Below are 26033 nucleotides of genomic sequence, written 5' to 3' on the forward strand. Positions count from 1 at the left end.
GGCCAAGGCGGATGGGCGGGCCCAACAACAGAGCAGTGGAGAGAACCGGTTCGGTCTCCACTGCTCATTGCTGCTACTGGCTCGGCAAAACCGGGCCGAACCAGTAGCATACCACCATTGGTTGAGTAGTTTTGTGTCCCAGGTGGAATCAAACACCAGAGAGCAAATATTATTTACTAGGATACTAATTATTTTTTAAAAAAACCCATACATATCTAGTATATTTCTGGTGACGTGGGTTCCTCCAGATCTCCCTTTGGTAAACAATCATTTTGTCCCATTGACAAGTGGGTTGTTGGTGCTATCTCACACATACAGGGGATCTTGTGCTGTGTAGTCACTTTTAAGATTTACGGAATCCAGGCTTATTCTTGCTGCTGAAATATTTGTGGTACAGTAATGATGAGACAGCTGATAATAAATATTAAGAATGTCCCTGATAGATCAGGCTAACAGTCATCCAACCTAGCATTCTGTTTACACAAAGTGATCAACCATATCCCTTCACAAAGGCCATATTTATCGATAGAGAGGGAATAGATTTCCTCCATGGTTACTCCATAGCTGATATACTTGGTATGTTACCTGTGATATGAAACTAACAAACAGCCATCAGGACTAATAAGCTCTAGGAGCCCTATCTTCAATGCACCTGTTTAGGCCTTCTTTAAAATTATCTAATATGATAGCAGGAAATTCTACTATGTAATTTAAAAATCCTGTTCTGTACTTTTGTACGTGCATTATCCTACATTAGCAAGATGCATTAGCAGGGATTTTCTTTCACTTATGATACAGAGCACCACCTGAAGACATGAGGGGTGGGGGGAATTCATTAGAAACATAAAGTGACCATAGACAGAAAAACAGGTTAAATTGTCTTTTGTCCCAGGAGATAAATAGCTTAGACTGAGGTGGGTAAAAGGAGTACCGTGTGCTTATAAGATGTGTTTTAAAGACACTAAGGAAAGGAAATTAAAAAGCTAAACTTTTTTCTTTGGAATTATCATGACTATGTGACTCATTTTTTAATAGAGAAATCCATATAGCACAGCACACATTTTGTATGTTGATATTACATTTTTGAGGTTAAGGTAGTTTATTGAACAAGAGTGATAATAAGGATATCCCATACAAAGATTCAGCGGGTATCTGCTGCCATTAGAGGTTCAAATACAGTACTTTCTATCAGAATTAAAGATGGAAGAGCATCACCGCTAATCGAGTAGAAGGCATATAGTATTAGTGTATGTGTATATAACAAATGTGTAGTATGTTGCAGTAGGAGGAAAATGTAGCAGGCAGCAAACATTTATAAATAGATAGGTAGATAGGTAGGTAGATAGATAGAAAGAGAGAGAGAGAGAGAGAGAGAGAGAGAGAAAGAAAGAGAGAAAGAAAGAAAGAAAGAAAGAAAGAAAGAAAGAAAGAAAGAAAGAAAGAAAGAAAGAAAGAAAGAAAGAAAGAATACTTTATTGGTCAAGTGTGATTGGACACACAAGGAATTTGTCTTGGTGAAATTAAGTCCTGTCTGTGGAAGCATAGGCAGCCATTAAAAGAAAAAAATAATCTTAAATAATCTTAAAATATTTAATACAAGTACATGTGAGGATAGGCTTTGTGTAAATATTTTTTTCTGTTAAAAGACAGATCAGGGAAATTAAAAGTAAATACTTCTCAAAGAGGTTTCTTCGCTACCCTTATCTCTTTCCGATCAGCTCGAACGTGGAATCCCACTTCCTAGCCCAGCGGACCTGATGTACAAAATTCTGGTGAAGAACAAAAAGAAGTCCCACAAGTCTGCGGATGGGAGCGCAAAGAAGAAGCTTTCTGAACAAGCTTCAAATGCCTGCAGTGACGCCTCCAGTGGCTTTGAACCCTCTTCCCCAGGAGCAGGTAAACATAACGGGATGCTTCCTGTTCTAAAGCCCAGCCATCAATTCCTCTGCTTAATATTGTAACTACTAACAGGCAGCCTTGTAGAGATTCCCAGGATTGAATTAAAGACTTTTTGTAGGCAAAGCAAGTACTCTGCTCCTTAATCTAAACCCCTCTTATGGAAGTGCTCATCCCAATGCAGAGAGGCCGGCAGGAAGCTCCTAGGCTCCCACTTTGCTGTCATTGCGTTTAAAAACTTGAAAAAGATATCATGAACCTACTCAGTGGTGGGATTCAACAAATTTTTACTACCGGCTCTGTGGGCGTGGCTTGGTGGGCGTGGCAGGGGAAGGATACTGTAAAATCTTTAGTCAGAGGTGGTATTTGCCGGTTCTCTGAACTACTCAAAATTTCCACTACCGGTTCTCCAGAACTGGTCAGAACCTGCTGAATGCCACCTCTGAACCTACTTCATATTTTAATATTATATCCAGAAAACAATTTTGTTTACAAACTAGACATATTTTAAATAGTCTTAATGTTTGAGTGGGCTAGCAAATTTGCTTTTCAAGAGGAAGTAGAAGTCAGACCCTAAATACCAGGTGTAACGTTGGCAAGTTCTAACTGTAGTTATTGCCCACAGTTTAGGCTGAGCATATCTGGGGAGGGCATGATGCAAGCCTCATGATTCCTGCCAGCCTTACACCAATGTGTCTGACTCCCTGCAGTCTGTTTCCATGACAGCAGCATCCTTCTTTTTATGTCATACGTATCAGTATTGCTCTCGAGTTCTCGTTAGCATCCATTCAGAAGCTTGTTTAAAAAAAAATAACCAGCTTTTAATATCAACTCTAGGAGCTGCCGCTTATAGCAGGCAAAGCAGTGCCTGTTTTGGTTTATGAAATTTTCTTTGCCAGGAGACATGTCCATACACTTCGGTTGCCCAGAAAAATAAACACACCACTTAATTTCCTTTTGCTTCATTATCAAATTATTTTTGGAACATTTTAGATCAGTAATTTGGTTTCTTTCTTGCTTAGCAGCATTCTCATTTCATCAGCCAAAGAAATATGTTGTTTTTGGTTTTTATTTTCCTCCCTCCTCCATTGAACAGAACTACTATACTTAGAATGTAAGATGTGTGAATTTTCAAAATAAAAGATGTGATCACAGATATTTGATATCATCCCTTTATCCTGATCATCTTTATCTCTGCCAAGAAACAGATTCTTTGCAGATGTTACAGCACCCATTCAGCAGCACTGTATCAATAATCAGCTTAGGAATGCAGTTGTTCCTTTTGTTATAAGGAACTTAAGCTAAGCTTTTTCTTCTATCCCTTTATCATTTCACCTGATTTGAAATGAAGTGTTTCTGTGGGAGTGCACATTTGGGGAGACCAATTACCTGTTCCAATATAAAAGCACTTTACACAGTCCAATTATTGAATAAAGTGATGAACAGGATAAAGGAATCACATCTGGACAGAGCCTTAATCTCCAAGTCCAGATGATAGTTCGTAAAGGTACCCTTAAGTTAACAGACCTGTCCATCCCTATTCCTACTCCCACCCTACCCCACCTCATCCCATCCTACATTTCAAATAAAAGAGGAAGTAAAGTGTAGTAACCACTAGGCTCTTTAAGCCTACTACTATTCAAGCACTCACAAATAACAAAGACCTGTTCATCAGTCATGTACCTCAAGGAGTTTGCTAAATAAAACAATAGCTCCTGGTAACATTGATTGGGGAAGCAAGTTTGTGTTGGGGGGCATTTATTTCTTCTGAAATCTATGCACTGTAACTATTCGATATAAATCTGTTGTGTCTATCTGAAGGAGAATTGGGAAGAACTATACAGTTTTACTTCAGAAAGTTTTGGCTTGAACTGCACAAATTCTTTCCACTTCCTCCTAGACTTTGAAGTCAATTATAGAACTTTTATGGCTTTCATAATTGATTCCACATCAACATGTTTCCATGACTCTCAGATTTGTAAAGGGAGGGGGGGCTAGAGAAAGGAATATCAGTGATGAGCAGACCTTGGATGTACCACCTAGAGCAGGAGTGTCAAACTCACAGCCCACAGGCTGGATGCATCACACACTGGCCATTCCGACGCCCTGTTTAGTGAAGGGGGAAAAAGTCCCGCTACATCACCGTGAGGACATGAGTTTCACACCCCTCACTTAGATCATGCACACATACCCCATAATGTCTGAATTCCAGAAATGAATGGGCACAGTATTTTTACTTACATATCACTCTTGATTTACCCTCCTCTTTCAGCATTTTAGTGTGTGTGGATAGGTGGGTGTGGGTGTATTGTCTTTTTATCACTACTAATCATTGTCTATTTTGAAAATATTGTTTCTTTGTTTATATGCTATGTTTGTTAACTGCCCTTATGTTACAACTCTGGATACTGTTCAACAAAATGAAACAGTCAAGAAATAATACAAAAGTAAAATAACAGCCAGTTAAAAAATAGAGGACAAATGTACATGATCCAGTCAGCTAGAGGTGAAAGTTTGTTGAAGAAGAATATTTCCATTTAACTTTTTAAGATTAACTTTTTCCATTTCCATTGTAGGTTTTTATGGTTATCATTATTGTGATGTTGTTTGCCATCCACAGTCAATAGGATTGAGGTTGGACAGCTATTAAAATTGAATGAATGACTGGCTGGCCGAAATAAATAGATAGATGGATAGATAGATGGATGGATGGATGGATGGATGGATGGATGGATAGATAGATAGATAGATAGATAGATAGATAGATAGATAGATAGATAGATAAGATAGATAGAGTCTTCCTGAAAACAAAAGGGAAGGATGCCACCTGACTTCTATATTCTGAAAATACAGAAACTGCCACCAAGAGTTCAATCAATCTATTTTTTTACAGTCACAGACCAGCATTAAAAAATAAAAGCATTAAAAGAGTAATCAATCCCAAGGCCCAGAAACCTCAAATAGAAAAAGAGATTCTTAGCAAGCCTTCCTGAGACATCCAGACCAGACAGGCAGAGTTAACTGCGGCAAGGTGTAGCTGTTATAGCCTTGTCTCGTGCCTTATAAAAGGGCCTGACTAGCACTGACTGAAGACATCTCCACGAACGAGCAGAGGGTGAACTCAATTTTAGGGTGTGTTTGATAATACTGTGTCTGTATATATTGTATGTATGTTTGTGCATGAATCTGGTAAAGCTATGAATAATGGAAACAGTCTTTGCCCTTACATTTCAGACAGAAGTGAAGAACCGTTTGAATCATCAGTGGAAAATAAAACCTTATATAATGAACTTCATAATGTTAAAAAGCAAAAATGTGCAAGTAGAGTCACGAAGCTGAATTTTTTGTTTGCTTGCTTGCTTGTTTTAGTCATAGAAGGCACTATTTTGATTTTTTCCATAAATAATTTAGGAGGAAAACATCTGTGCAGTAGGTCTTGTAATAATGCATTTGCTTTGAAGCAAAGGTATGTTTATAAAATATCTGTGAATATTGGTTGATGTTTTCATTAAGATTTCTCTTTGCCAATTAAAATATTGCAGGTGAAGCAGAGATAGAGAGTGACGAGGATGATGACTATGATGATGACTGCAAAAAATCATCAATGGATGAAGTAAGGAATTTTGAAGTATGAATTGTCCTGATATGACTTGGAAAGATGTCTACATAATTATCTGCATGAGTCAGTATTCTACTGCCATCTTGTGGATAGTAAGAACCAAAACCCAGCCCTGAGTGATTTGGCATAATTTTTTTTACTGCTGGTCCAAAACTTACGGAAGAGATTTCTATTTTTAGGTGAATTTATTTGAGGCACAATTCACCCTCTGCTTCCTGGCATCTCCACACCTAGCTCTCCTGTGCCTTATTCATATTTAGAAAAGGTTTGGCTCCAGTAAGTTGAAAATACCTATCAACTTAATCTTTGTCTTATCGTTGTCTTTTGAGAGAGACAAAGATAGAGATAGAGAGCTAGAAATTATCCTGATACATGCACAAGCATAATGTTAGAGAATTACAATATGTATATATAAGTTAGTTCACTTAGTAGTAAACAAGAAAGGTAAAATTGTAACTGAAATGTTGTTGGACACACACTTGTTCAAAAATACAAAGCAAGGTAAGATCCTTCAGATCATTTTATAATTGTTGGTAAATGAATCTGACTAAATGACTACAATGGGTGGTGCAATGGCTCAGTAGTTAAGGTGTGGGGCTTGTCAGCTGGAAAGTTAGTGGCCCAGGTTTGAGACCTGAGCGCCATGTGATGGAGTGAGCTCCCATCCTCACCCCAGCTTCTGCTAACATAGCAGTTCAAAAGGCAAGTAGTGGAAAGGTAACAGTACTCTGCGACATCATGCTGGCCATATGACCATGGAAATGTCTTTGCACAGCGCTAGCTTAATATCCTTGAAATGGAGATGAGTACCCCTACAGCTGACAATGACTAGTGAAGTAAAATCTGTTCATGTCTTCTATAAAGAAGGCATACTTATAAGAGCCCGAAATACATTTTTTATCAATACTTGTTTAAATCTAGAGTAACGGAAAAGATGGGTGCCAAAAAGGCTTCCTGTTGATATTCATGAACCGGACATTCCAATTCTTTATTCCATGTCTCCCTGTCTAATTTAGTATGTTCAGCAACCATTTGTAAATAACTTCTGTAGGCTTTTTGTTTTGGAAATAGCACGCTCAGTCCTTAGTGAGAGAAGATGCTGAAACATGTAGGGATGCTGCTCCACATAAGCTCTGTTATATTGCTTAGGGCAGAGTTCTCCAACATTTCCCGGTTGATGGCCCGGGAAGAGTGGGGGGGCGGAGTAGGGAGTGGGGAAAGAGGAGATGGTTTTGTGGGAGAAGCAGGCACGTGCGCGAGCACTCACTGCTTGTGCAAGTGAGGTTGTGAGTGCTCATGCGAGTAGGGAGTGCCCATCCCAGGTGCCCATGATGCTCATGTGATCCCCGAGAGTCCATGACACTTGTGCAAGTGGGACCCCAAGCCCCCACTATGTTCGCATGAGTGGGGCTGTGTGTGCGCATTCCAGCCAGCCACTAACCTAGCCGGCCTGGTTAAGAAAAGGTTGCAGCCCAGTAGTGGGCCATGGCCCACAAGTTGAGGATCCCTGGTTTAGGGAACTGAAATAACTCCAGAAAGCTGGGTAAGTAACATAGCAATAGCACAGACTTACATACTGCTTCACAGTGCTCTACAGCCCTCTCTAAGCAGTTTATAGAGTCAGCATATCACCCCCAACAATCTGGGTCCTCATTTTACTGACCTCGGAAGGATGGAAAGCCGAGTCAACTTTGAGCCGGTGAGATTCAAAATGCCCAACTGCTGGCAGCCAGCAGTCAGCTGAAGTAACCTTCAATACTGTACTCTAACCACTGCGCCACCATGTGCCAATGGTTGGCTTATGTGTACTTCTACATCATATTTTAGATGATTTGTTTATTTCAAGTTTCATATTTCAAGTTTTAGGATTTAAATGTGTTTTGCTTTTGAGATATGGAAACATTTCAAAGAGAAGAGCAGAATTGTTCACTCCTCTAGAAGCTCATTCAACCTTCCCATTGAAAAGCATTCTGGTATTAATATTAGTTTAACTCTGTTCTAGGGAACAGCTGGAAGTGAGGCCATGGCTACTGAGGAAATGTCAAACTTAGTTAATTATATACAGCCTGTAAAGTTTGAGTCATTTGAGATCTCTAATAGTAAGTATGCTGATTATTCACTTCTTATCATTTAGTGTTGGTTGGGTGTAGCTTGTATCATCGATCTTTTTTCCATTTCCAAGACACAGTATTAAACTGACAAGTTATATAGTGCCAACTATTGGTTAATAGCGGCTTAGTTTTCAAGTTACATGGAGGTGTTTTGGCAGTTCCTCTGTGAAGAGTGAAGGTTTCCGTTCTTTTCTACAAGACGGCTATGAAATCTTCTTAAGGAATGCTTTCACTTCCAAAAGAACAAGCTAAACAGTGTAAATAGAGAAAACCACCTTCCTTCAGTTTAAAGAGTCATAAAATGTGCAAGGTGGGTTTACATTCCAAGTATTTTTTAAAAAGCAGTACTGTGCTGGTGTTGTGTTATGCCACAATGCCAGGAAGGAAGTATTAAATGTTTTTGTTTTGATTTGATTTAGGGTGCTTTTATTTTCTGCAAAAATGTTTTATAGGCACAACACAGGACAAGAATGCACGCATTAAATTGTTTTTCTTATTTTTAAATCACTCATTAGAAATTAATGGTCCATACTTAAGATTTCCAGCTGGTTATTGCTAAAACCACTTTGCTGGGAACACACTTTATTACATTTTCTTTCTGAACACTGTTCAGCAGAACACGTCCTGTTTCACTTCATTTGGTAGAGCAGAGAATTGTGTCCTCTGCTGTTACTTTTTCACAGGAAGCCTGCATCCGCTGAATTGCAGTGCACACTGCTGATAGGAATTACAGTTTTCAGTACTCTTTTCTGTTAGGCAGCCTGTGATATTTACACTATGCTCTATTTGCTTTCTCAAAATATGTTTACACTTGACTGAATTTATTATTGGTGATGGATGGGAATGATGAATCACATTGTTAAGACTCTGGACACATGTTATTAATTGCTGCTTCGGAGGATCATTGAATAAATGCATGTATTTAAAAGTTTCATAAGGGTATTTCATACTGGATGGAAATTTGGGGAATTACGATACCCTCCCATCTGAAAAGCAGAAAATTGAAGAAGGCTGGTATAAGTGCTTATGCCGATTCTTTATCTGTGTCATCTGTAATTTTTTACTAGCAAATTTACTGCCTTTTAAATTCTTTTTCTTTTAAAAAGAAAGATACAAATGAATAAAAGTAATACTGGTTTTGCACTGGGGTTTTATCCTTATAGGTTGACTGGAGTCACAGAAAGTGAGTTGAGTGGCCAAATACATTTTCTTAATAAATAAATATAAAGTAAGTAGAAGAAAAGAAAATAAAGAAATCAGAAAAAGCTAAAAGGACAAGAAAGGGGAGAAAGTGTAAAATTGGGGGAAAAAACAAGTAAACAAAAGTGGCTTCCAATCTCGTTTACAGCAGTTATAAGTACAATTATAAATTGATTCTGAAGTAACAACACAATTCTCTTCTTCATTTTGTTCTGTTTTACACAAAAAGTTCATAATGGGTTTCCCTAAAGCTTTAATTACCTTTTCTCCAATATCTTCATCAGAATCCTCTGGGATTGCTCTAAATCTCAAAGAAAATTCCTTCTCTCTTAATTCCATTAAAGCCAAATTATCTAATTCTTTTGGAAAGAGATTACTGTCTACAACTTCTTATTCTTCAGAATTTCCGCTTTATCATTAATTTCTTTTTACATCTCCTGACACTTTCTTTTACAGAGCTTTCTACCTTTTTATTGTAACTTCTACCTTCCTCTCCTGTTTTATCTTTACAGTCTTTGACCTATTCTTTTTTTCAAAAGCTGTCATTTCAATATCGAGGGAGTTAGCTAATTTATTGCTGAATTCCTTGAACATTTTTTGAAGTAAATGTGGTGTAATTCCTCTCTTTGCAGGTTGTTCTAGCAATCCTCTCCTCCCCTCTGCTTTTTTTTTTTTTTACTATTTTCCTAATGGAATATTCCTATTAGAATATTATAATCCCAAAATGAAAGTATGTCAGTTGTAAGGGAAAAAATAAAGGCAAGCTTGCCCCCCTGCCCCCAACTTTTTTATGTTTTATTGGATGGATTGATGTATGTTGAGAAAACATAAAGTGCAATCTTAATTTTAAAAATTGTGACTTTTTTTTTTAAATTACAGAACGGAACAAGAGTTTTGAAATGTCTTCCTTTGTGGAAACCAAAGCACTTGAACAGCTCACAAAATCTCCGGTCGAGTTTGTGGAGTATCTTTGAAATTGAGAAAAATATCTTAGAAAAGCTTCGACCCTGAGGAATAGAGGCTGCTGAGGACCATTATTGAAAATTAACTTAGGTTGAAGAAACATGCACACAACACTACTATATATAAGTGACAGCAAAACAATGTTGATAGATATATCAGGGTTCTTTTCTCCCCGCAAAAGTATTCATCCTTTTGAATTAAAACTTAGAAGAGCAACACAGAAATGAATTGGGTTTACATTCCTAGTTAAATACTTATCAATTATATATTGTGGATATATTTATAGATCCTCAGAGTAGATTCTACATGGACAAAATTTAGCATAGAACAGATGACATATTGCTGCTGCATGACATTTGCCATTAAAATCAGAACAACTATAATAATTGGTGATAAGAAACATAATTACTACTGAAGAGTGGCTGCCAATCAAACTTGACATTTTTCAGATTAAGACTCCATTAATATGAGGAAACTTTTCATGTTTCCAATAGTGAGATTATAGTGTCCCTCTTTCCCCCATTTATCATGTTTTGTGTTAAGTGAGCAACAATTCTGTTCCAAAATATATAGTGTTTTGTGGGAATATTTTAATCTATCTATCCATCTTGAGGTTTGTAATTTTATTTTCAGGATCTGTCCAAAAAACAAGATCAGTCCTTGGATTCTACCATTCTTTTTCTCTCTTGCTGTTATATTTTATATAAAGAAGATTAAAAATATTTCATTTGCACTAAAACAAGGCTGTCAAACTCCCAGCCCATGGGCCGGATGCATCACACACTGGCCACACCCAGTTTAGGAAAGGAAAAAAAAGTCCCGGTACGTCACACGATGCCGATGTGATGACATTTGATACCCCCGCACTAAAGCATTAAATATTTGACACAAATACTTGTCATAGATACAAAGCAGAATGCATAGAGGCTCTTTTGATTCTACAAATCAACATTTTGTGGGACTGTGAAGCCAATATTACATAATGATGGTAGCTATTTTTCAGGATCTTCTACTGCCATGTATGATGGCGCATCTTTACAGAAGTGTCCATTCATTTAGTTGTTTCTGAGTGACAAGGCTCACTTTGTCATTATGGCGTGGATGAGTACTGGTTGGTAGGCTGCTGCTGGTTCAGATCGGTTCTAGCGAACTGGTAGTTTCTATGATCACCTGGCCCCACCCCCACCCTATCCTGTCCTATACTTCCATCTTTTCAGCTCAGCTGAGGCATGGCATAGTGGATTTCTGCACCTCAGCTGTTCTACTTACCATGGCTGCCCTTGAAGGTAAGCTGTAGAAGTTCAAATTGATGTTTTTTTAATGCTGCGTGAACAATTAAACCGGTTGCAGCCTACCACTGCTAGTTATCTCCGCTATCCATAGACTGGTCTTGGGCAACAAAGAAGTTTGGATTTGTTTGTTTTTATTCTTTCCAACAATAATTCCTAGCAAACATTACTCATTTTGCAAATCAGAACCTGTTTTGTTAAGGTTCTGAGAAACAGTTCCACCCCTACTATTAGATTATAGTTTTAAGGCCAGATACAACTTCTTACCTATCAAGATGATAAAAGCAACAGATAAGAAGTAGCCAGGGCTGAATCTGGGATCACCATTTCTTTCAAAAAATTAACAAGTAATTTGTTGTGCAAACTTTTAATCTAGCCGTTTCTCCAGTTGTATTTTATCTTAACCACTCACAATTTAGGTATAATAAAATGCAGCTGAGCCGAATTTACCCAAAAGGGACACGTGTTGATTCCTCAAATTACATGCCTCAGCTGTTCTGGAATGCAGGCTGTCAAATGGTTGCTCTTAACTTCCAAACTGTAGGTAAGATCTATGTTGCTGTTATGTTTTCTGATAAGGAAAAATAGTAGATAATGAAATACCAAGTTTGTGGGAAAATTAAAGATAACTAAGAGTGGCATGCATACTTCTCCTGAAACCAACTGCTTCTTTAAAACTTCCGCATGAATGAGTAACCTGCCTTAATAAAAGCTTTTTAAGCAAATCAGGATTACAGTTTATTTCCTTACATAGGTTGGTATTCTCGATGTTTCTTTGATGGATTTTTTGATCCTAGCTCTGTAGTGATATTAAAACGAGGAACATATTTTAATAACAACAGTATATCTGAGGAAACATAATAGGCCTATGAATATGAGCAGTGAAAAACATGTGATTTATAGGCAGTAAGAAATTAATATGAGCAAGTGAGTGTTCATTTGTTTCTGTTCCCTCCTGAATCTCAGACATGATAATGTGGAAAGCCTTTCATTTACCCAGTTCAGAATTGTACTGCCCACTCAGGGCTGAGAATTCGTACTTTCAAAGAAGATCAGTTGGTGTGAAATCAAAATGAAAGCACTAGCTGCTTTATTAAAAAGAGGCACATGATTTTAATGAGTTTGGCAGCACAGCCGGCAATTATTAATTATCAGAGAGATTTGTTGCTAGCACCTGACTACCTCACTTCTGCTTTGTTACAATTGCCAAATGTGTAGTGAGGCAAGTGACTATTGTCTCTCCTTCCTTTTCATCTAAATAAAAATTAGACCAGAACTTAAACAGAATCTCTCTCAGCTCCGTGGAGGGGATAATTTCAATACATAATGTAACCAGACCAGGGACAAAGACTTAAGAGGTCTCTTCATCCAGCTGGTTTTAGTCCATGCTGTTTTGCAAAGATTCAGTGGGCAGCATAAATAGGTTTATGATTATTCAGAGCATTTGAGGCAAACATTACAGCACTTTACCTGCTGTTATTGTTCAGCATATTCAGAGATACCCAGTCTATATGTACATAAAAAACTATTATCTATCATTGTCTTGGATATATATTTTTTTAAAAAAAAACTCCTTGTGAATAGTCTTAAAAATAAGCTCAAAATATTGGTGGTTGAATGGAAAATCAGCTTGTTATTTTTACAGACAGACTTCAGTATACAGGCAGTCCTCAACTTACAACAGTTCATTTAGTGACTGTTAAAGTTTCAATGACATTAAAAAAAGTGACTTATGACTATTTTCCACACTTACAACCTTTGTAGCATCCCCATGATCATAAGATCAAAATTCAAATGCTTGGCAACTGAACTCATACTTACGACCGTTGCTGTATCCCAAGGTCAAATGATCCCCTTTTGCAATCTTTTGACAAGCGAAATCAATGGGGAAGCCAAATTCACTTAAGAACTGGGTTACTAACTTATCAACTGCAGTGACTCACTTAACAACTGGGGCAAGAAAGGTGGTAAAATTCATGGGGAAACTCACTTAACAACATAAGTTTTGGGCTCAATTGTGATTGTTAGTCGAGGACTACCTGTATTCACTTCGAGCTTTTAAAGAGGATAGGAAGCCTTTAGTGAAATTTCAATGTCGTACTTTGGTCAATTTGTTAGGCTTTCTCTATCATCCCATTAACATATATTTCTGTATTATTCCATAACACAATTTTTTTTTCATATAGATTTGTCTATGCAAATAAATATGGGGATGTATGAGTATAATGGCAAAAGTGGATACAGACTAAAGCCAGAGTTCATGAGAAGACCAGACAAGCATTTTGATCCATTTACGGAAAGTATTGTAGATGGAATAGTTGCAAACACTTTGTCTGTAAAGGTAGGTATCCACTTGCTCATCTGCTAAATTCTATAAACATAATGAACCTGAAAGACCAAAATAACTTCTCATGCACTCATTCCCAATATTTTTTTAAAAGTGTGAATCTCATATATGCAAGTGACTTGTTATAAGCATATATTACAAGCATATTGAACAAGTCACATTCAGATATTTATAACCAGGAAAATAGAAATTATCCCCAAAATTGAAGAAAGAGAGATGATACACATGTTTGGACAAGAAAACAAGATTAATTAATTATATAAAGAAAGTCAAACTGATGGTAAAGGTAAAATAACTAGCCTTTGAATTGATAATGAATGTATCAAAGATAGTTTCTACCTTTTAGAATCAACCATCAACAGTAAAGGAACCAGTAGTCAAGAAGTACAGAACAGTAGGGAGACATTATCTGAGGGGAGCCCACAAAAAAAGGGTCATTTATTTCCCCTCCTATGAATATTCAGTGGAATCAGTCCTGGAAGAAGAAGAAAATTCATTGCAAAATTGCCATCTTCTAAATCGCCATCTTCTAACCCCCTCAACTGGTCTGGAAGGATGTCATGATTGATGGTGTTGAAAACCACCAAAAGATCAAGGAGAGAGGGAACATAGATGCATCATCCACACTACAGGTCATCTGCAAGTCTATGCCATTTGGTTCCCATATACAGGCCTGAAGCCTGACTGAAAGACATACCATATAATCCACTTCCTCCAGGCTGCAGTATAAAGCACCTCCTCAACAACTTTCCCTAAAAATGGAAGGTTGGAGGCCTGATGAAAATTGTATAGCGTGGTTGGGCCAGCTACAGCTGTTTGAGGAGATGTAGGATTACCTCTTCCTTACACATCAGCACCCCCACTCTCCAGGATGAATTTATCATTGCTTAGACTCAATCACATGTCATCTTCCAGGAGGCCTCCAACCAGAATGGACACGGGTCTAATACAGGGGTGTCAAACTCACAGCCCACAGGCCAGATATGTCAGGCGCTGGCCTTGCCCATGCATAGTTTTAGCAAAGGGGGAAAAGTCACAATATGTCACATGATGCCTTCACAACACAAGTTTGATACCCCTGGTTTAATATATAGCTGGTGAAACTCACAGCCTTAATGAGTCTGTCTGTTTCCTTGGGACTAGCAAGTTCAAATTCATCCCAGCTAAGAAAGCCAGACCTATATAAGCAAATCTGAGTGATTTTATACAGCAAATGCCTAGAATATTGCTCACAACAGCCCTATAGTAATGACAGACTCTGCCCTACCAAATTGGGATACAATCTCCCATAACTCAGTATGATTGCCAATTGGCTATCTTTGGACTTGATAAAGGAAGAAAATATGCACTTTCTGCTAGTTTTATCACCACAAACTAGCCTCGAATAAAGTCTCTAACCTGTGTGGTCATCCTTTATTGTCCTCCAGAGGTTCTCTGTATGCTTCTTTTGTCATTTTGTCACTCAATTTTTTTGTAAACTGAGCTACATAGGGCCAGTCTAATTCAAGGTCCCAGTTGAATTGTAAAACAGACAAAAGAATGCACCTGAGCTACTTCTGAAACCCAGCTGGGTTCAAGAGGTGCCTTGAATAGGTAATCTTTCCAAGACAATTAGAGAGTGATCAGTCTGTGATGAAAGACTGATGGTAGTCTTCTTGACCAGTACTGGTCCGTGGATCATTTTTACCGGGCTGCAAAGCTAGGGCACCGCCATCTTGTTTCGACGGCACTTCAGGGTTTTCGGTTGGAAAGTGCTTCTGGGTTTTCAGCTGGAAAGCGGCGTTTGAATGCTCGCGCCTTAGTTTCGTCGAAGGGGGGGCAGCTTCGAACAAAGAGCCGTCCTGATGGCGGTGGAGTCTCGCGTTACTCAGGTACCAGTCCGTGGAAGAATAAATAATCGTGAAACTGGTCCCTGGTTCAAAAAGGATTGGGGGCCACTGTTCTTGACCATTTTCTCTTGTTATTAGCTTTACATATTAAGAAAGCAAGTCATTTAGTCAGTTTGCATTGAATTGCAGCAAAAGGTGTTTTAATAGAATGTCTCAACCTTTCATTTTTCGTTTAGGTCATTTCTGGCCAGTTACTTTCTGACAAAAAAGTTGGAACTTATGTCGAAGTAGATATGTTTGGTCTGCCTGTGGATACGAGAAGAAAAGCTCTCAAGACAAAGACATCTCAAGGCAATGCTGTGAATCCTGTATGGGAAGAAGAAGCCATAGTGTTTAAGAAGGTGGTATTTATATTTAATCCCTCTGCAAAATAATAATGCATGGCTATTATATTCTGGTTTTGCCGACATGTATCACTTAAAAATTCTGTGTGCTTTAATTCTGTTCCACCTGAGTTGTAAAGAAAGATTTCTTCCTTTAATTTTAGATCCCTAAGTGCTTACTGATAAAATGTGATTTATTCTGTGGTAATTGAATATATTGATAAATTTGTTTATAAGACTTGTATGGCTGCCCATAGGTGTATTTTATTCTGATCCTCCTTTTCCATTCTTGTTCCTTATTAGTATTTTATTGTGTTAGTAATAATGTTGGCACTTGTTTGCCTAATGAAACTACAGAAAATACAGGGGTCAGATAGTGAGTGTGATAGAAGTAGAAAGTAAGGAGCTATGGAGCCTTGGGACATCTTAGGAGAATGACTGAATTGCAGGTCTTCATTTTCTTTTTTATTTATTTATATTTATTTATTTTCATCCTGTGTTTATTATTTTTACAAATAAGGCGGGAAACATTTTCAATACATCCTCTTCCTATTTTTCCCACAACAATAACCCTGTGAGGTGCGTTGGGTTGAGCAAGAGTGACTGGCCCAAAGTCACCCTCAGCTGGCTTTTAGGGCTAAGGCAATTATTATAGTTTTTATTGTGTTTATGATTTTATTGTTGTGAGCTGCCCAGAGTTGTGCTCTAGGATAGACAGCCATACAGATCTTTTAAACAAATAAGCAAATAAATAGTTTCTCCTAGGAAGTCATTTATTTTATTCTTGTTTTATGTTTTCTGCTTATACTCATTTTCCTTTTAATTTACCCGAATATAGCCGTATACCAGTTATTATTATTAGATAGCTAATAATTTTATATCTATGATCATTTCATATTTGCCATCAAATACGGCTTACTCTTTTTTGTTTCTTTTATTACATTTCAACGTTTAGGTTATTAAGCCAAAATGTTAAAGTAATGCATTGTTTTCAAAAGCTATACAATGAAGAGGTATAGATGAGCAAAAAGAGATAGCCTTGTAGAGGGTGTGTGGTGATCATTAGCAAAATATATTGAACTCAGCCTAAAAAATAAAGTGGGAGGAAGAAAATTATGGTTGCTCTGTCCTCACTCTCTTTAGTATAAGAGGATAAAGACTGTCACATTGACAAGATTTTGCTATTGTACCAATAGTATTCCTTGTGAAGTCAGTCTTGTGACATGGCATACTTTGAAGGGTTAACAGGATGTTATCCAGTTACAGGATATTTTTTTATGACAAAACTTCTTTTGTATCTTATATTGGTTGGTGTATATTGAGTGGTGTAGTGGCGTAGAGGTGGAGCTCTTACTCACAATCAGGAAGCTGAGTGAGTTTGATCTTAGGTAGCAACAGATATTTTTCTCTCTGGGTGCATAATGAAAATATCTTCTGCAAACTCTGTGTCAGGAAGGGCATCCGGCCAGGAAATGTTCAGCTCCATTCAGTTGCCCCAACTCCATCCCAATACATGAGATTACAGGGTTGTTAAAAGGAAAAAAAAATGGTTTGGTAGATTTATTATATATTGGCAGTAATAATATGAAAGTTTCTGGAGTCATGATTTTATTTTTAAAATCTATAACTATTTATAAGGTTTAACAGTATGTAGATAATGTATATCTTATTCTTTGAAAGATTTGATAGACACATTGCTTTGATAAATTGTAGTAGTTTTACAAAAGTTATGAAGAAACATTTTACACATTTTTAAAAAGCACCGTGTCTTTTGATAACTTAATTATTAGTGATCTAGTTATGGATTTTCAATGAGACATACACACACACATACATACATAAACAAAACATATATTTATTTGGTGGGCATATCATCTTACATTTAGAGTATAGTTTTATTTCATTTTAAACTATTGTGGCAGGTTTTTTTTAGGCTAAGCTCTTTTTTGAAGGAGGTTTTTATTTACCAGACTATCAAAAATATGATTGGATTTATATATAACTAGAATGAGAATTTTAAGTGTATGTGGACTTAATGGAGAGTTATTATATATCTCTGTTAGGCTCCTAACAATTTCTTGGGTCAACAAGCGGCAAAAAAAGTTCTTTAATTTCCTGGCTTTCATGCACTTAAGACATATTTGGGCTTTATTGGCATGTAGATTGAATTTTGATACTGAGTCAAATGAATGTTTACCTTTGTGGAAAAAGTAAAAAATAGATGGAACGACATTCTATTGTTATATCAGGCATGAGAAATTGACAACAGGATTATATTGAGAGATTGGGAGAATACTATTACCCTGAATACCAATCTCGAATTGTGTAATTTACCCATATTTGAAAAGACAGTTTTCCCCTGTAATAGGTTTCCTTTGGACATGGATTCCATAATATTTTATAACCAAATTTTATGCAAAATTCAGTATATTATTTTTACTTGATTAAAGGCATATGTTATACATTTCAGGTGATTTGTTTTAAGTTAGTATAGTAATTTGGGGAAGAGTTCTATTTGTTTTTTTATTTTTGTTATGGTATTACAATTTTATAATTTATTAAGTTGTTGGATATTACTGTTTTTCTTTTCTTTTGCATATTACTTTGTCCTCTATTTTTATAAATTTCATTTTTTAAAAAACCAATAAATAGCAATTATTCCATGTAAAATGACACAGTACACAAATAATTAAAGGAAAATTCAATTATCGGATTGATGTTTATTCCCAAATGAAAATCATAACCCTAACCTTAACCTAATCATAATAATGTAATATATTTCTAGGATATTGTGGTATATTTGATAGGTGGGTTTTTAAGGAGAAGGTGGGTTTAAAATTAATACGCATCTAAAGAAAAATTTAATACTTTTTTTTGTAAGTCCTAATGCAGTACTGCAAGACATTTTTAATATATCCATGATATATTAAAGTAAATAATGAGAAAATTATTGACTGTTTTATGTGCCAAATATTAAAAAAATGTAATGTTTAAATTAAATGTTTCAGCTAATAGAGCTACAGAAGAAGAATGAAGCTAACAAACTTGCTACATCAAATGGTTTATTTACTTACATTTTTTTCCTTAGAGCAATTGAGTACTGAATTTTAATAGTTAACTTGTAGTATGGCAACTCTTACTGCCTATGAGATAAGCTGATTGTTGCTCATCCAAATCCTCCTGCACTTGACGTGACTGCTTTGACATGGTTTGAGCCATTTTGGCATCCACACGTTTTCGTCTAAAATCCCGTGGCCTTTTTCTGTGGGATGTGGGCTGCTCCTAGATATCCAAAGATTCCACATAACCCTTCTCAGTCTTTCATTGCCTTCACACTGTTAGTTATAAGTCTTAAGAATTAAAAGGATTCTATGTGACGTCCGCTGTTGACTCCGATATGTGACATCAGACCAATTGTGACATCAGATCAGAACCATCTTCAAGAGACAATGCAGGTAGTCTTCACTTAACAATTGCCATTTTCTGTGACTGTTCACAGTTATGACAATGATAAAAAGTAACTTTATAACCAGTGCTTACATTTATTTGCACATTTATAAAGCAATGCAGAGGTGAAGACCAGAAACACAGTCACAGTTTCACTTAGCAACCACTTCGTTCAGCAACTGAATTGCTGGTCCCAATTGTGGTTGCTAAATGAGGCTACCTGTCATCATAACAAACATGCAAGAGAAAAAAAAATGCTTTTCTTATTAATTAAAAGGTTTTTAAACTCCTTTACTACAATTCATTCCAGTATTTAGGGAAAGAGAGTTGGATTATCTATTTGATTTCTTTCTTGTGGCTGACCTTAGCTGATCTCAATTAGTTATGCAGGTGAAATCTGATTAGTAATTGGATGGGAGACCACCAAGACATCTCAGAAGTATAGACTAGACTGAAAAGTAGAAACCAAAAAATCCTAGAAAAAAACAAACTGTTTCTGTATGGTTGCAAAGAAAACTACGACATGGGCATGCTTATATAGTTGCCAAGAATGACATTCCCAAGCATAATTTTTGTCTGTATGTGAATGAGTGAGAGAAAATTTAGCCAAAGACTCAGACTGTGTATTTTCCAAGTGTTATTCAAATTTTGTTTACTGTTTCCAGAAATATCTCTGTGAAAATGCTTCTTATTCCAACTCTGTGTATGTAGTATACCATAAAACACTAAAAATATCTCTCTTCAGGTGGTCCTGCCTTCTCTAGCATGTTTGAGGATAGCTGCTTATGAAGAAGGAGGAAAATTTATTGGGCATCGGATATTACCAGTATCAGCAATTCGACCAGGTAGAGATTTGCATTATTGTTGTTGTTTTTGTTATTGCATTAATCTTGAAAGAAGGAAAGAAGTCAAACAGAACTCGGGTAACATGTTTCCTGCATATGTAAGTATACAGCTATGACAGGACTTACTGGGAGATGACATCTTGAGACCGAAGTCAGCTGAATCAGCCTCCTTCCCCTTGACTTTCCAGCCTGTTCCTTCCTGTGGAGATTGTTTGCAGGAGAAATGGCACTAAACCCTAATCCCAAAACTGGCGTTGACCATTTAGGAAATGACATGAGAAAGCAAGCTTTCACAAGCTGTCAAGTTGGCTTATCACTGAGAGGAGTTCCTGCTTTGGCCCACCATGTTATCAGTCCTTTCTCTAATTTCACGACTTTTCCCTTCTCTGAGAGGGCTTCTAGGCAGTTTGCAAGCCTGAAACACCAAATATTATCTTCCATTTATAATCCTCCAGTAGCAAATGTTAAGCCTTATTCTTTGAGCTTATCTTTGAGTTTTCTAACAAACCTGGACTTTCCCAAGGCTGCATATTGCCGGTCAAAGCACCTGAGCAGGTCTTCCCACTCTCTTTGGATTCAGGGAGCACAATTACATCGTGAGAACACATTAATGGGTGCTGACACAAAATGGCTGCCAGGTACTTTTCCAGTTCCACTATTCCAGATTTTGAATCAAAAGGCAATTTTCAAAATATAAAAATTCAGATGAAAGGAAGCCACATGGAGTCAGTTGAGTCATTGGGCATTTCAGGCACACAAAAATATTGTGATGGATGGGCCTTTGTTCTTTACAGCTTACTTTCATGAACTTGAACGTTAACCTTTACTCAATTTAAACATTTATCAGTTTTTCGTGATGTGTGCTTTTATTGCCTGCAGTGCTGCATTCGTTAACTAGTAAGAGAAATGGAGACCCAGAGAGAGTAGCTGTCCCATTGCTTTTCTCCCCTAGGTTATCATTATATTTGCCTGAGGAATGAAAGGAATCAGCCCTTGATGTTGCCAGCCATATTTGTATACATTGAAGTTAAAGATTACGTACCTGATACCTACGCAGGTAACTATCAAATTTATGAAGATAAAATAGAAATTTAACTTACAATTATTTTGTTTACAAAGCATCACATATTGTCAGCATCTGTAATAACTGAACCTTTGCATTAATAACTTGAGACAAAGAGTAGTGCTATACTTTCCTTGTAAACTACTGATATTGCTCCTTCTTGCACCCATCCTTGCTTTTTATGTCAAACTTGGAATTAATTCCTCTTCCTTCTCCTCTGGTTGCATTAGGCCCCTATTTTCTTTAAACTGACTTTGAAGATTAATAAATATAAAAAAATAAGCCTAAGTTTAAGATGATAAATCAGTTTTTATAAAAAGTCAGTGCTATTTGATAGAAAGCAGCATTGGGTTCTAAATCTGTCTCTCATTTGCAGATGTTATTGAGGCATTATCTAATCCAATCAGATACGTAAACCTGATGGAGCAGAGAGCAAAACAACTGGCAGCACTGACTCTAGAAGACGAGGAAGAAGTAAAGAAGGAGGTAAGAATTGGAGTTTGATGAAATAACAGAGGGGTCAATTAAGCATACTGCATGATGCTGTAAGATTGTAGAAAAAAAAATAACATTGTGAAGGGTATCCATAGTGGTAGGATTTAATTTATTTTACTACCAGTTCTATGGGCGTGGCTTGCTGGGCGTGGCAGGGGAAGGATACTGTAAAATCTCTATTCCCATCCCACTCCAAGGGAAAGTTACTGCAAAATCCCATTCCCTCCCCATGCCACTAACCTGCTTTCCAGCTCCATTCTCCTGTGCAGGGCAACAAAAAAAGATCCAGCCAATCAGCTGGGACTCGGGAGGCAGAGAATAGATGGGGCGGAGCAGTTAGAGGTGGTAGTTGCCAGTTCTCCGAACTACTCAAAATTTCTACTACCGGTTCTCCGAAGTACTCAAAATTTCTGATACCGGTTCTCCAGAACTAGTCAGAACCTTCCCTTTTATTGTATCTATTTCATGTATTAATAATCATGTTTATACTTATATATATTATCAAATGCATGGCCTACGTTGAGATTTGCTCCTTTACAGAGAGATTGGGATAATCAAAAGGCATGCAGGAAATTGTAGAATCACTCATGTGGCTGGTCTTGTTCTACAGTGGACAGACTTTATTACTCAAAGTGATGACATTTCAATTTACACACATTTATATGCACTGCTCAGTAATGTTGTTGAATAAAGTGGTATTTTAAACATTTATGTATTTACTTGCTTCTTTGCTTTCAGAGGGACCGGGAATGTATCACTGAAATGTCTAAAATACTGAAGGCAGTCATAGGTATATCCAGACTCTGATTAATGTAAGTCTTTAAAGGAGACAGAAGCTATGACTCCAGGAAGACCTACACCGAGGGTCTTCAAACTTGGGCAAGTTTAAGACTTGTGGACTTCAACTCCCAGAATTCCTCCTCCAGTCATGTTAGCTCAGGAATTCTGGGAGTTGAAGTCCACAAGTCTTAAACTTGCCCAAGTTTGAAGACCCTTGACCTACACAGTATGGAGTTAATTGGTAAGGGAGGGTATTACCCTATCCTGAGTCATAAATCAACTATTTCTAGTCTTGGTTGGCTTCCAGATCCACAGTCACTTGAGACGAGTCTAAGCCTATTTCTCCCCATCCAGTTCCATGATCTAATAATGTCAATAGCAGTAACAGAAACTTTAAAAAGTTTTAGCCATTGCATTCTGCATTGCAGGTAAAATCTAATTCCATCATGTGTTGAAATGTGGATTTATTCAATGTAATTGGCTACTATAAAAAAAACATAATGGATTTCTTTTTTTTTAATCAGTTTCCTAAAATGTAACATAAGAGAAGTTAATGCCTTCCTTCAGAAGGTTGTATTTCCAGCATAAAATGTATATTACTGCATGTTTCTGTCAACAACATGCATTTGGATTGACATATATGAGCCAACTTTTACTATATACATTTGAATTTCTGTAAATTTAAAAAGCCTTAGACATGGAACAGCACATTTCTTTTCATTTTCATGACTGGAAAGAAATACTTTTCTTAATAATTGTCAACTTTTAAAACTACAAATATTGTTAAAAATATTAAGTGCAGTGGTTTTCTACAAAAATAATATTTTCTTCTTGAATCCAATAAGTGTCTTTAAACAAACTGCCTCTGGCAGAGACATCCCCCCAGAGGGGCTGTGTGAAAGAGCAAGGGGGCAACCAATAAAGGCAGTGTTATACCATTGTGCCACAAAGTCCATCTCTTTTGCACATGTGTCCTAACATCATACATACATACTAAAGGAGTGTAGATCATGACACTACTTTTATCATTTTGCTGAAAATATTACATCCTGCAGCATTTGGTCAAAGCTTCCATGGTCTTGGACAACTGAGTCATGGTTAGAGATCAGTCAAACAGAATCCACATATCTGGGAAAAGGACATAAATCCTGATGTATACTGTGTAAACCTTTCAAATAACTCAATCAATCAGCCTTTACCCCCAAATCTCCTATTTGTAATATCTGGTTACCTACTTATATTTCTCAGCCCTGTTCATACAGATTTCTTCCTCCAGTTATTGTAATTGAACATTTGTTTTCTAGATGCAACAGCTTCCAAAAATAAAAATGCAAATCACAACAAATCCCAAATTAGGAAAAGAAAGATAAAGCGCTACTCAATTGTTTTATTCATCTTCATCAACCATGCTTGAATTAGCATGCCATAGTCATAATTCGACAAGTCTGAACACCTGTGTGTTAAGATTCCCCCATTCCCGAGGAAATCTTCCTTTCTTGCCTTGTTTTATGTGCCCTAGACTGTGTGATAAATCTGCTGCATTGCTCCAGATGCAGTTATCTTTCAGCACCAGGTGAGGGATCCCTCCACAAACAATTGCTCTGGCTGCAATTCAGCACTACATCAATGCTTCTGTAAGCAGCTTCTCCCCAGCTCTTAAGACACTGCATTTTTTGTTCCAGCAAAATAAATATCTTTGTAATGAAGAGCCAAATAAATGCCCATATCTCTCTATGAGCTAGCTGTTTTAATCTGCGAAGCTGCCAAGCTTTTATTTATTGTATTTTCCTTTTTTCCTCTTGTTCTTCCTTTTATTCAGTAGGTGCCAATAAACAGAATTCAATATAGAATTGTTTATTAGTTACCTCACCTCAATTTTTTGGGAGGAAATGAAAACAAAAAAAATCCTGCATTTGAGAGACTTTTTGTAAAGTATTGTAAATAATAGTATTGTAAATACTATTATTGTAAATAAATACTTTATTTACATACTTTATTTATTGTAAATAAAGTATTGTAAAATATGGTCAGTCAGAGCTAATTTACATCTGGTATCCTCTGAGGTACTGAATTGGAGGAGGGAGAAAAATCTTACCAGCAGTGTTTAATGCTCAGTCCTGCAAATACAGAGTTTGCAGTTTCATTTATCCCACCCCGTTGTTCAACCTATACATTCTTATTAAAAAGGTGAAGGGTTTTGAGAAAAGAGCTGTCTCTTTCCCCCTCCCAACAGTTTATTACCAGTGAAGAATGCTAATGAAAACCTCCAGAGAAGCTAATCCAACAAGGTACCATGGCAACAGGTTCTCCTTATATAAATTTTCGTACCTCAAGGAGGCAAACTGCTTAGCAATGCTCTGTAACTATGGATCTTCTTCCCCCTTCCATTTGTGTAGCAGGAATCTTCAGTCTCCTCCGATAAATAGGACCTTAAGGAAGGAGGGAGAGGATTAGTGCCTAGAAAAAAGCAATGAACTCTAAACATGGGCATTAGATCTGGTAAAGGAAGTACAGGTTGTGGGGAATGTTTAAACAGGTTGAACGGTACAGGCATACACATCCAAGCATGCGGAAAGGATGGAGGTACTGTTTACGTAAGCTTATCTGTTGAATATAATTATGGGTGAGCTGTCCTGGGAACTATTGCTGTGCCTCAGTGGTGAATTAGTAATCAGACTTTTGGGACACAACCCTGAAAGGAAAGCGAAAGAAATCATTCTCTGTCATGGTGTTAAGTGGTAACTGGTGCATTCTGCTGATGTCCTTGTATTTGCGTAGTTATTACCTTAAAACGTAGTAGCCTACAGAGTTCTGTAGACAGAAATGGGATGATCTTGACTTACTGGCATGCCTAAGCCTAGCTTTTCTTTTTAATTTCAGGGATAATAAATTTGGATGAAAAGCAATTAAAGAAACAGACTTTTAAAATGTTTGTTATTGTCATTTTCCACTGGCAGGCTTAATTGACATGGTGATTCTTTATAGCTAAAATTAGTGGTTTATTTTACAAACATGATCTATAGCTTCTGCAGCTTTCCAGGCGGGATCTCTGTTCATTTAGGTTTATTTAATTAATTAATTTTGCAATTGGATTGTTCCTATTTATTTGTTAAAATCATAGTTTTTTATTTTTTAAAAAACATAACCCTTCTATTTCCCGGTAAATAATCAGAAGAATTGAACAGTATAATCATGATAGCTTGATATATTTTATTTTTCAAGCCTTTTTTTGATGATGAAATGAGAAGAGATGAGGTACAATTTTTTTAGCAAGGAACAATTTGAATAAATCTTAGTCCAAGAATACCAGCGTTTGTTATGGGCAAGAATCTGTACGTGTTGAAAGCAAAAACCTTGTGCAAGTTTTCTAATCATAAATCCTTTTTCATATTTTATGGGTATTGTTTTGAATTGTTAGGCAGAACAAGATGTACCTTCAGAAGCTCACAATGAACCTAAACCTACACCAGCAGAAAATGGAGTAAATTGCACTACATCTCTCATCCCTAAACCTTCTACTCAGGTTGTTCCAAGCCAACCAACACTGGGTAAGAACTATACTATAGTGCATGATTTTGGGATTATTCTTCTATTGGAAAAAAGAAAAAGTAAATTTCTCCTGGCAAAAAATCTCAACAGATTACATCACTTTTGATGAATACATCATCTATATTTGTGACTGCTTAGAAAGCAATGCTTGCAACAAATCTCTGTTCTTATCTTCCAATTTGGAAGGAAGGAAGGAAGGAAAAGGAAGGAAGGAAGA

At 36.9% G+C, this 26033-nt stretch overlaps 1 protein-coding gene across 4 annotated transcripts in view; it reads left to right on the top strand.

The window, feature by feature from the left end:
• Positions 1–26033, top strand: part of PLCB1 (phospholipase C beta 1) — a 468720-nt gene that overhangs the window by 367858 nt on the left and 74829 nt on the right. For all 4 annotated transcript variants that reach the window (XM_026710475.2, XM_026710474.2, XM_087918907.1 and 1 more), the window contains exons 14-24: positions 1719–1896; positions 5439–5509; positions 7518–7614; positions 9706–9790; positions 11498–11622; positions 13265–13419; positions 15491–15655; positions 19830–19929; positions 20882–20986; positions 21369–21478; positions 25686–25815. In XM_026710475.2, the coding sequence (XP_026566260.1) occupies positions 1719–1896; positions 5439–5509; positions 7518–7614; positions 9706–9790; positions 11498–11622; positions 13265–13419; positions 15491–15655; positions 19830–19929; positions 20882–20986; positions 21369–21478; positions 25686–25815 (1321 nt within the window). The remainder of the gene's footprint in view (positions 1–1718; positions 1897–5438; positions 5510–7517; positions 7615–9705; positions 9791–11497; positions 11623–13264; positions 13420–15490; positions 15656–19829; positions 19930–20881; positions 20987–21368; positions 21479–25685; positions 25816–26033) is intronic.

This window comes from Pseudonaja textilis, chromosome 1 (genome assembly GCF_049901715.1).
Source record: "Pseudonaja textilis isolate UNSWEBS1 chromosome 1, rPseTex1.2, whole genome shotgun sequence".
Lineage (NCBI taxonomy): Eukaryota > Metazoa > Chordata > Lepidosauria > Squamata > Elapidae > Pseudonaja > Pseudonaja textilis.